The sequence below is a fragment of the Ammospiza caudacuta genome, chromosome 5, assembly GCF_027887145.1.
Source record: "Ammospiza caudacuta isolate bAmmCau1 chromosome 5, bAmmCau1.pri, whole genome shotgun sequence".
Taxonomy (NCBI): domain Eukaryota; kingdom Metazoa; phylum Chordata; class Aves; order Passeriformes; family Passerellidae; genus Ammospiza; species Ammospiza caudacuta.
The window spans coordinates 10,913,397-10,925,973 of NC_080597.1; the positions used below are offsets into that span (position 1 = coordinate 10,913,397).

A 12,577-nucleotide genomic window follows, 5' to 3' on the forward strand; every position below is an offset into this window, starting at 1 on the left:
CAATATCAGCACAACTTAAAAAGTGCTCTATAAAAGATACCACATTCTTTTCTTGCTGGTGATTAATATATGAGTAATAGATGACTGATCCACACACGGTGTCCTGACTACCAGTCCCAAGATGGGCAGAGGTGATGCAACCTGTTACGTAACTTGATCTAAAGAAAGGAAGGAACTCAGCTAGTGGCACGCTGAAATTTTTAAGAAAACGTTGGAAACACCTTCAGTCAGAGGTAACACCATTCATTTCACTAAGTCAGTGATCTGACTGTCTTTTTTCAAAAAAAATACAGAGTTGTGGTTCAGTGTCCTTCAGACACTTCTCACTGAAAATGTGGATTTTGGCTGCTGTCATTTCTCAGTTAAGTCATAATGTTGTTGTGGTCTACAAGGAGAGGTATGGCAAGCATACATTGTATTTTTAAAAAAACAGAGCAGGCTTATGTCAATGTTATTTTTACAGTAATAATCCTATTATTATTTGTTTTGCAAATAATATTTTTAATGAGCAAATTTATCATTTTTTGAGGACCATCTTTCTGTATTCAGTCGCTTATCCTGTTGTATATGTATGTATTGTCACATTTTTCTATCATGCTTTTTCATTCATGTGCAGAAACACATATATACATGCATACAATCTTTGTAGTGGCTGGAGCTGCTAGTGCCATCTGAAGTCTTTTAGCAGGAGATACCTAGAAATGTTTGGCTGAACAGAACTCTGTAAGACCTGAAACATTCAGCCCATTTCCATTCAAATATCAGTTTGATACTGAAACTATTTTTTAAGATGAGAAGGAGAGTTTGTTTTCCAAAGAATAAGATGAAGAGAAAATGAAATGCTCGGTCTGAATTTTAAAAATTGTTGTGGAGAAGCTCTAGAGCACATTCTGGGCCTTAGAGGGTGTAGGTTGTTGAGGGAAAGAGAACAAGAGGGTTGTTTGGTGTAGGGAAATGCTTTTGCTGATTCTGTGAGGAGCTGCCAGTTTCTGGCTTAAGTTTTAGAAGTTTAGGAAAATGTTTGCATGGGGTTGACAAAGCCCTGTTATAGATTTACCAGTTAAATTGTCAGAGGATTACACCAGTTCTGTGCTTATGAGGTCTGTAGAGCTGTACCATAAAGTGAGAGGGTTTTTCCTCTGTTGTCTTACACAGAGCTTGTCATGATTCCAGGTGTTAAAAGTGTAAAAGCCTGATGAGCCTCAGGTTCTTGGATGTTGTGAGCTGGCAGGAAGAGAGAGAGCTAAGAGAGTGGGGCAGAGACAATGGTCTGCCTGTCAAGGGAAGAGTAGGACCAGCTGAGGAGTTTACCTGGCTCCAACTTAAGGAAAATATAGGTTCTGTGGTGCCTGGGGTGGTGATAGCTGAGATTGGTCAGTCCTCTCTTGCCAGCAAGTGTCCATGAAACCCTGAAGTCTGAGCCACCCTAGCTGTAAACATGCATAGAAGACTCATCTTGCATCCCCTTCTCCTTTCAGTGGGTGTTTGCCAGCTTCTGTGTGAAATGAGATGGGGATCTTGCTTTTGCAAATAGCATTCTTACATTCTGCCCCAGTCTATGCCAAGGATCCAGCAGGGTGGGAGAAACCAAGAGGGTTTCTGTGGAAGAACTGAATTCGTGATGTTCTAACTCAAGGCTTTATTGCAATGCCTGTGTGTGAGAGGATCCAGTTGTGGTTGTTTCAGATAATCTTACAGTGAGAGTGCTGGTCCCTGCAGTACTGACAGCCTTTTAATTCTGCTGCTGTGTGGTCTGTCTGCAGATAAACATTCATGCATACATATGTTGTGGCAGATGTGCCTGGACACATAAATATATCTGTTCCTGTGACTGTGCTTAGATAAAAGGTCATGTTGGACTGCAAATACAAATAAGACTATTCAAAGTTTAAAAAAATGAAAATTCTATATTTTTGTATGATTTTTACTCCCAAACTCAATCTGCTAGAATGACTCCAAGATAGGTTGAAAGTTCATGCTTCAGACATGCAGCAATCTTAGTAAAACCATCCTGGTAACTCCAGTATTCCTGGAATGTTTGTCTCTTCAGTTGTCCTTCCTCACCCCACCCATCACACTATTCAAAAACCAGTGGTAACTTTGCAGGTTGATAAGAAAAGGGTAGAGAACCACCAGATTAATTTGTGGAAGAATTGTGCCTAGCACATGATGAAGAATGTCATCATCTTTGGGGCTAAGGGCGCTGGAGGGGAATGTAGTGAAACAGAGGATGTGATCATTGGGAAGCAGCAGCAGGGCTGGGCAGGCAGGAGAAGGGAGTGTGAAAGGGTTTAAAGAAGGGAAGCCTCTAAATGTTCAAAGGAAGAGTGTCATACACAGAAATATCTTCTAGGAGAATGGGCATACCTTCAGACAGGCCATAAGTGAGGTGGGGTAGCTAAGAAGTTTCAGTAACCAAAGTGGTGCAGGCTGGCCTGGTAATTCTGACAGCAGAAGTGAAAAGTTTGTCTTCAGAAGTGTTTGGGGGAGGGGGATTTTTTGAGGGTTTTGGGGGAGAGGTTTTATTAAGTAAGCAAAGTCCTGAGGAGAAATGTTTAACATCTGGAGGGGAGAAAATTTCAGGAAGGCTTCACAAGATGACAAAGACTCAAAAAGATGGAGACACAGTTACACCTTAATCTAGTGTAGCTCCCTGGTGCCTTTTTGGATCAGTGGTTGCAGTTATTTGCATAAATTAAAAAACTAAATCACCCATAATGCTGAATTGAAGGGACTGCTGTGAAGCCCAGGACAAATGGACATAGCAGAAGACATCCAGATTTGTTCCAATAACGAGCTTACTCATTTTGTGAGAAATTAACTCCAAAACCTCAGCAGATAAACTGGTGGATTTTACAGAAGAGCTTTTATTGCCATCTACTGGCTTAAACAGGCAGCTTGCTCGAGTGCAAGCACCATTTGGAAAATGTTTGCTTACTGAGAAAATATTTTGAAGGGATTGTTTCAGAATATTCCTTAGGCAAGCTTATCTTTGGCATGGTATCAGAGGAGTGTGTTTGCAGTTAGCTGTGCTGGCATGCCAAGCTTTATGAAAAGGGGTTCATTTAAACATCTGGAACCTGACGCACCCGTCAAGACACTCCAGCACTTGCTTCACTTTGCAGGAAATCAGCTCTGGGAGCACAGAGGATTTTGTGCCTGTGGTGTGCAGCAGGTTTAGTGTTCATGTGCTTCAGAAGCTGGAGTTGTCAACGTTTCTTTCTGCTTTCAACTTCCAAACGACGTAAAATTGAGTGGGGTTTGAGGAAAAACTTTCTTAATTAGTTCTTCAGATCTTCCAGTTACTCCAAAACCCTCAAAAATAAGCAGAGAGTTTGAAACTTGGAACCTTGATTAAGTCTGAATCAAGTAATTGATGAGATTAACTTTTTTTATAAATATAGTTATGAAAGTAAAACGCTGATTTCTGCATCTTTCTCAAGCAAGATTCCCATTGAATAAGGTATTTCGGATAATTTCTCTAAGTACCAAAGCCTTTTGTATATTTCTCTGTCTGTTCAGTATGAAATTCTTAAGAGATTTTCACTTTTTTTTCTGGAGGCATCAATACCAGCTGACAAGTCATCGCCAGGCTCCTGTATAAGTCAGATCTGCAGAGTGTTTATCTTTCATCAGATGAACTAGGTGTTTGTACAAGCACTCCCAGATTTGGGGAGCTCAAAATGAGAAAGATCAACAGTAACAGTTATTCAAATTATTTAAAATCCTGCATCCATTTTGGCTGGAAGAAATGGAAATATGGCCTGATGGTGGTAGCCATTTCAGTCTGTACACAGGTGTCTACAGCCTTGGACTCATAAGTACACAAAAAGCTCTTCACATGATGAAATGTAAAGAAATAGCATTAAAAACCAGTAGCAGCATCAGAAGTCTGGTTTTTAACTACATTTATTGATTTGGAATTTTAAACTGTGCATCATATACTGCAGTAAGGTGACAGAATTGTGGAGAGTTTCTTTTTCCTTTCCCTGGTGCTCTCGTGTTCCTTCCTGAGACTGCCGTGGCCTGACCATCCTCTCAGTGGCCATTGTTTGCAGATCTGAACCAAAGCCTTTGTACTCATTGTCACTCACTGTTCCTGTTTCTTGTCTTTGTTCTTTTCTCACAGCTACAGGCCCCCAGTGTGAAAGGCTTTGATTTTGCTAAGCAGCATCTGGGCCAGCACAATAAAGATGATGTCCTGATTATCCATGAGCCAGCTCCTTTACCAGGACCCATTAAGGACACAACCCCATCCGAGAACGGAGATGTGCCCAGCCCCAAATCCAAGACTTCCACAAAGCCTTCAAAGACTGTTCGACACAGAGGGAGGTCAGTTCACAGAGATAAAAACAAATTGCAGCAGGCAACAGTTTATTAAGGGCTGCTGTATTTTTAGGGCAATTTCAGAACTGTTCCAGAGCTCCGGAACTCGCGTTTTCTAGTGAGCCACCACAGTTACACCTCGCCACTCATTAGTACAAGGTTGTGAGAATTTAGTGTTCATTTTTCTTTTAAAGGGAATATACCCAGTTAAGAGGGGTATTTAAGATACTGCTGAGCTGACTGGAGTCAAGTCCTTGCTTGGTCACTGGAAACACCAGGTGTATGTATTCCAGTGCAGTCTCTTTGTGATCTCTAGCCACTAAGGCAGTGGATGGTTAAAAACAAATGAAAACCACTGACAAAGTGACAAAGGTAATGTGTTCCCATCCCATTAATAGTGATCAATACATGTATGAAGAGTCAGGATTTCCAAAATTCAGGGCAGATGCAGAGATATTGTTATTTACGATTATCTGCGGGGATCTTGTAGCAAATGAGTCTTATTCAGAAAAAGGAATGGTAATTCACATTTGCTGTGCAAAGGGAGAAGGGTCTGAAACCATCAGCAGAATTTTCCTAACGTTTTCTAATAATCACTTGATATGACTGTCCCTTGCTGGAAAAAATTGTGTTTGTAGGATACATGATGTAACAAAGCTGTGCAGTAGAGATGGATCTGTGCACAAAAAAAAAATAATGTGGGGAAAAAATGGAACCCTGAGAAGATCCCCTCTGAACTACACTTTCCAGTAATTCTTCTTCTCTCTCACTCTCACACTTCTTTGTCTCCAACTCTGCATTCCCTGTGCTTATATCTATGTGGTACTGCACAGTGGGAGGAAAAAAAAAGCAAACAATCATGAGCAGGGTTGGATGAGCTTAGAAAGAAACTAATGGTGATTCTGACTGGGCTGCAGGTCTCTGCAGCACAGCTTGCTCCTCTGTTCAGCCCTCTGTGCTTCCTCTAAAGCCCCAGTTGTCTTAAGATACTTGCTTCATCTTCTCCATGTGGGCTTCATACAGCTCTGTTTCCTGCTTCCAGATGCTAAGCTTGTTCACCCAAATCCCTGCAGGCCTTGTAAGTAGAAGACTGCCAGTGGTACAGTGGAAAGTGGACAAAACTGGAATATAATGGAAGAAAATGAGCTATACTAGTTTTGTTGTAGCTTACTTAAATTGAAACAAAGTAATATAAATCTGAAAGACAAGCATTTCTGGGTTTCTTTTTAAAAGTTCAGAAGGAGCCTAGGACAGAGATGATATGTGGATGAAGGGAAGGCATATGCAGATAAGCAAAAGAAATAAGTTTAAATTTGAGGTTGCTACTGTATTTTGTCTAGAATAATTCAGAAGATTAGGCAGGAGAAATTTCAGAAGCCAACATTCTAATGATAGGCTGTGGTAGAAGGCCACTAAGTAATTCAGGTGTGATGTGCCCTTACTGAAGCCATGTTGGCTGTCACCAAGCCCCTTCTTATTCTTCATGTGCCTTGGCATCATTTCCAGGACAATCTGCTCCATGATCTCCCTAGGCACAGAGGTGAGAGTCTGAACCTGTAGTTCAGACACTTGAAATGTTTTCAGAAGAGAATCTCCCTCTTCTCCCTCATATTCCCGTGAGAACAAATCTTCCTTTAGGCTTAGCCATGGAGATGCTGCCATCATCTCCCTGCCATGCCAATGTGCCCGTGTCAGCTTGTGATTTGAAACATGTATTCCCCCAGGCAGAAGTTGAAATGTGAAATGGTATCATACTGTGTTGTGTTGGGTTTAGCTGCTTGATGTTTTGTAAGGAAATACAGAGCTCAGTTCATCACAGTTCAGCTCTGGATTGTGTGTTACATGCCAGGAAAACTAGTGGTGATGTGAGTACATGTTCTGTGTCTGTAGGAAACAACAAACAAGAACAGCTTAGTTCAGAAAGCTCAGCATCCCTGGGCTCCAGCTGGGAGTTGGACCTGTTGTTTTGACTTGAGAGTATACAAGTGCATATTCCTCAGCATTTACAAGAAATGGCTGATGTTGACTCAACTCTGTTTATGTTCCTATTACTTGGTGGTAATTTGGATATGCTGAGAAAGGAGTATCATGGGAAATGCAGAGCACAGTGAGGTGAAGCAGAAAGTCAGTAGGAGATCTGGACACAGAGCTCCAGCCTCATACTCTGCTGAACCAGGACAAAGGTGATGGAGGTGATAGCTCTGCACACCCTCTCCCCACAGGAAAAGATGCAGTGATGCAGATCTCTAAGCTCATTGAGGACCATTTATCGTCTTTTCCCTGCTATTATTTTTTTTAATTGGGATGTGACATTAGTATTACACTCCTGCAGATCAGGGCATTGTTTAGGGAGGAGAAAAAGGGAAGTTGAATTCAGAGCTGCAAGAAGTAGATTTAACTTCAATGGACTTGTCAGGCTGTATATAGGTATCTTAGTCTGGGTGCTCTAGGCAGGTTGATGTTTAGCCAAGAGCCTCAGTAACCAGTTCAGATATACCCATCTAGCCCAAGCAAATCCTGCACTAATAAGGTTGGTGCACAGACGTGTGCATACTCCCCATGATTAACTCCCTACCACAATAGAATATGAGTGAAAGTGGTCACCAGAGACTATCACAAAGGCTGATCCCATGTGAAGGGACAGGTTTTGGTGTCAGGCAGTGGTGTGGGCCCTTTATTTTTTCTACTTATATATTATCAGAATAATTTTACAGCTGAAGATCATGGTACTTTTCTATATTGCCTACAAAAGCTGTGAGCACTGAGATTGAGATTGTTTTTTTAGATAACAAATGTTCTTAAGAATCTTGTGACTGCATGGAATAAATGCATAAAAGAAGCATTTTTGAATGGCCTTACATTTGACTAGTCAGGGAAATATTCACATAGATTTGTATTGTTAGCAAGAGAACACCAAGTTGGTAAGGCTGAATGTTAGACTAGTTACCTATGTGGGTTTCATATTCCTAATGTTAGACTAGTTACTTAGGTGGGTTTCATATTCCTAATACAATTATTTTCTTTCTGAGAGGTAAATTGTTAGCTACAAATGCAGAGCTTTTTCTTGTAGTGTATTTTAAAGGAAAGATTACTTAATAATATTGTCACATGTGAACTGTGTTGCAGTCTTTTTTCACACACAACAGTAACATTGTGACAATGAATATCTAGCTATGGTAATGCATTAAACATTTACTTACAAAAAGAGGAAAATTTTAGCAGACTTCACAAGGTGTTTTAGCACAGGATTCTTTGTGTGTGACAAATATGCCCCCTTGCAGACTTGTGTTACATGTTGGTTTGTTTGTTTTGTCGTGTTTGTGGCAGAATTTCGCCATCAGATGCTGAATCCACAGCGAGTGAACAATCGAGTGGGAGAGAGACGGGAGAAGAAGTTGCAAGGCCATCAACTGCTGGAAACGAGGGCAAGCCACGCAGAGCAGTGAAGAAGGGTTTGTTTCCTTTTTTATTTTCCCCTCCTTGTGTGCTCTCATGCTTTACTCAGGCTGAAGAGTTACTTTGGTGCTGTAACTTTTCTAAACTCATCTTTGGCCGCTGATTTTGCTGCTCGTAGCCACACAAAATCCTTTCATATTTGGTTTCGTTTCTTCTGTTGAAACTGGGGAGCTGTACATTCCTTTCATTCCAGCAAGCTTTTGAAACAAATGGCTTAGCAGGAATGAATCTTGCCTCCTTTTGTGCTACACACACCCCCAGCAAAACTCTGTCCAGCCAGGCTTATTTGAGTCTCCCATGGTAGCAGAACTGCAGACAGTTACATGGGCAGCAGAGGTCACAGCAGGACTTCACACCATGGTGGTGTGTCTGTAACAGTAACTTTGAAAAAGTGACATAAAAAAAAAAAAGACACCAGAAAGATCAAAGTTTTACAAATGAGTTGTAATTAAATAATAAAAATGCCTGCATGATTGTACATTAGAGAGATCAAAATTCCATGCTGCTGTGTAAATAGCACTGGTATTTTTTAATAAAGAACCATCTTGTTTCCAGTTAAAATGCCACTATTTTTCTTGGAAGTACTCTAAAATAGATATATTTTAGATGTAGATATATATTAGATTAATAGATATATATTAGATATATTTATATATTTGAAAATATGGGAAAATATCTCAGGAGGGTTTAAGTTCCTCCAGCCTATCTGACTTGAATTCTGTTGCTCTGTTTTACTGTTCTCCCATTTCTTTTTACCTGGGACCTCCAGGTTCATCTCTTCTTTTTCTATCTGGCTTAAAACTTTATGTAACATTTAACATTTCCTTTTGGTGTAGAAATGTTACGTGTTGCTGCATCTGAATTACCTGGTAAAGGCAGCAAGGAGACTGTGTAAAATGTGTCCTTTCTACCTATCATGCCCTCACTGGGTAAAATGCACTATTTTTTCAGCATTTGGTGCCCCTAGTTTGCAAATCATAGGGACTATTCTTAGCATTCAGAATTTGAGGCAGTGTCTGCAGAGAGCTCTTTGCTAAATGGGAGATTCAGTTCCCTTTTTGAGCAGCTGAGATTTGGCAGTCTGATCCAAGTTCATGCATTTCATTCAAAAGTAAATGCAGTCATCTTACTGCTGTGGGTTTTTTTCCAGTTGCCATTCTAGCTAAATTGCTTGTCATAATTACTGTGTTGTCTCTTCTTTTTCCTTTATGTTGTCAGGAGCAAACAGAGTGGGTAAGTAACCAGAGCTGTACTTGAGTACAAATATGAATAGGGGTGTTGGTAACTGCAATTATGTCTTAAGGATGGAAGAGTTTGTCTTCTGAGTCTAAGAAAGTAAAATTGCTTTTGAGCTATTGAAGCATAAAAAAATCTCAGTAACACAAATTATAGTAATCCAGCACATTTTTCTAATTTTTTTTCCTCCCAATTCTTTCAAATTATTGAGGAAAACATCACTGTGAAAGAAGCAAAACTAATGCAGCTGTTGGTCCTGAAATCAGCTTTGTAGAAACAAGTTGGAGATAATATTAGAATTAATGTAGGATTAATTAACTGGAGCCCAAGAAAAATATGAACTGAACCTGCAAAGAAACATAGATATTTTGTTGTGAACTCTTGTTTTCTCTGCCAGGATTGAGACATGGCAAACATAGGGCAGGAGAAAGCTGCTGCTGTCTTTGATAACGTATAACACATCTAGTGATAAAATAAGGATTGTGTCCTCTGATAGTACTGACCATATTAGAGTAGCCAACCCTCTGTCTGTCCTTCTGTGCTCTCCTGCTTTCCACTGGTGGAATGAGTCATCAGCTGCATCCTAGGGATGTCACCTACTGGGATACAAACAAACTGTGTGAAATTTTTCTCTAATTGCCTACTCTGGCATGGTTAAGATACCAGTGGATGAGTTGAAGGATCCCATTGACTTTATCTGATTTTGGATGAGGCCTTATGCACCTTGGTTGCTGTGTCTTAAGGGTGCAGGGGGCAGTAGCCTTTCTCTGTCTCCAGCTGTTTTGGTTTTCATGTGAAATCACAGCTTCCTGACATTTCAGTAAATGGTTTCAACTGAGGGAGCAGTGATGAACACTGATCCTGGCATGTGACCTGTATGGCCTGGTTGTTGAAACATGATCTGCCCAGTACTGGGGTATTAAGTACCTCTCCATTATTTTTTAGCCTCAGCTGAATTATTCTGAAATCAACATTTCATTCATGTTGTGCCATCCAATAGCTTTATAAGGAAAATTTTCTAGATGTGAATAATAGTGTAATATGAGAACTTTGAAGTGAGAAATTGTGCTTATTCTCTCTGTCAGAGCTTCTTCAGGATCTCATTCTTATGTTGGGTTAGAAACCATTTCTCCTTTTGTTGTATGTATACAGTGCTGCGCTGTTCGTGACTTGATCTCCTTTTCTGTGCTTCCATCTTGGTTTGTGTTTATAGACACATTGAGTGCAGACCCACAGAGAGGATTTAAAGGTCATATGCAGCTTATGAGGGGTTTTTGTGTGTATCTTTTCTGTAAAAAGGAGTAACATATGGTGTTGCTCTAGAGCCTCACCAAAATTTTTCAGTGGAACTTCGGTTTTACCAAATGAGCTTAAGAACCTTTTTCAACTAAGAGGCCCCAGCCAAGCATTTGTTTATGTGTGTACAAGCAAAAGTTATGGATGAAGTTGTAAAGATTCAGAGTGAATGCTCAGTGTAATTGAAAATATTGGACCTTGCTAACCAAGTAATACAAAAATACCCTTACAATTTTATGTTGGAGGTCAGTGAGCCTGTGAGTGGCTGGTAGAGTGAAAAGGTGAGGACAAAATGACTAATGTTTGGGGAAGATGGATGCAGAAGTTCAGATTTCTGTTGACTACATGATTGCTCTGAGGGGTTCACACTAACTCCTGAATACATCTTGTGCTCCTCTCTGTGAGAGGCAATGCTTGCACACTTCTGAGAGGTGCATGAAAATGGGGCTGTGAAGACAGCAAATGGTTAATATAATACAAATAGCTGCAGAAGAGAGATGGATATGTTTCATTTAGGCTCTGTGTCTTGCAGAACATTTGGGACACAGAGGTCTTGAATGGAGCTGTTTACCTTCTTTTTAAGAACATTTGTACAGAGAAATCACATTTATAAATTATGCATGCCTTTTGTAAATGTGTATTTGATCAAGTCTGAGAAATATGAATAGAGATTTTGCTTAACTTGTGGCCAGACTGCTTTCCAGCCCAAAACTAGTATGCTGTGAATATAATAACGCATACTATTCCTTTCTTGTCCTGCTCCCTTGTTGTGCTGGAAGAGACAAAGGAGCAAGTCATCTGCTGTGACCTTCCACAGAAAATAGGATTCACTCCTCTTCCAAACCCTATCCTGTCTTACCAGCACATGTTGCAACAGGATCACAGCAGGGACTGTTTTATTTCCCTTCCTGTCTGTTGTAGGTGGATTATGTTGATGAGCAATTGATTCTGTATCAGGAGCAAATTAGATTTTCCTCCTGATTTGAGTATTGAGAACCACATCTCCTTATTAGACATCTGTGGGAAGATGTGGGACTATGTCCCTCAACACTGTTGTGTTGCTTCATAAGGAGAGTCACGAGTCTTGATCTCTCATTTCTTGTATTTCATGGTGAAGAGCAGTTTGAGAATGTGGCTTTATCACATAGATAAGACAAAAGGTTATCTTGATAGTTTTCAGTAGCTTTTGCAAGCTTCATCTGCATAACAGTTTCTGAATTAGGTCTAACTCAGAAAAAAAATTGCTAAATCTGCGCTTAACTGCAAATCACTGGGGTGATCCTGTAGGTTTCAAGTCTTTTCAGGGAGATGACCCATTCATATTGAAGTAATAAACTGTTGACAGGACCTGGGTGCACTTCCATGCATATTGGTTTCTATAATGTCTTTTACTGATTGTATTTGAGTTGGTTTAACCTCTTCAAGAAATTACAACATGACAGTATTAATGCAGCTTGCTTATTATTATGTGACTATTTATCTTGTCACAGAGAAAAAAAATCTGCTTTAAAAGCATTAATCAGTAAAATGTCTGTAAAATTCTTTGTGTTTTGTGCAGATTTCTAAGGGGCTTTTTGTTGGTTCCTGTATCACTCCTATCACTTAAGAAATGCATTTTGCATTGAGACATCTTTCATTGCTCTTTGAACCCCCATTTGAGCAATTTGCATCTCCTTAAGTACTGATAAGAGGAATCATTAGTAGAATGTACTTAAACAGCTTTTTATGCAGGAAAGTAGATTGAGATTTTGGGGGTTTGCAAGTGCCAAGAGCTTGATTTACAGAAATAAAGAGTGACAGCTCACCTTCTGGAAATATAATGGGAAAATGTTTGTAATTTGCAAACCACGGGGTAAACTTGTTGTACACTAAATGTGAGTCAGCTGGAAGGCCTGTAGGGCAAATTAGACACAGATGGAAAGCAGGGCACAGTTTTGTAGCACAGCATCTGTAGAGCTTAACACTTGACTGTGCTAACCCTGGCAGCACTGCTTCACTCCGTATTGCTTCTGATAATTTAGGACCTCCTCAGACCAGCAGTGGAAACGAGCAGCACTCCTCAGCCTCCATCTTTGAGCATGTGGATAGGATGTCCCGTTCCTCAGATGCCAGCAGACGTGTCCCAAGCAAGATCCAGCTGATTGCCATGCAGCCCATGGCAGCCCCTCCAGTCCAGAACTCCGTGCTCTCCGATCGGGTGGCAGAGACCAACAAAATCAATAAAGAGGTATTTCTGAAAGGGCTTTCCATGGTTTTGGAGGAT

At 40.3% G+C, this 12,577-nt stretch overlaps 1 protein-coding gene across 1 annotated transcript in view; it reads left to right on the forward strand.

Moving 5' to 3' along the window:
• Positions 1-12,577, forward strand: part of KIAA1549 (KIAA1549 ortholog) — a 142,072-nt gene that overhangs the window by 109,514 nt on the left and 19,981 nt on the right. The window contains exons 11-13 of the mRNA XM_058805299.1: positions 4,130-4,332; positions 7,654-7,778; positions 12,336-12,541. Coding sequence (XP_058661282.1) covers positions 4,130-4,332; positions 7,654-7,778; positions 12,336-12,541 — 534 coding nt within the window. The remainder of the gene's footprint in view (positions 1-4,129; positions 4,333-7,653; positions 7,779-12,335; positions 12,542-12,577) is intronic.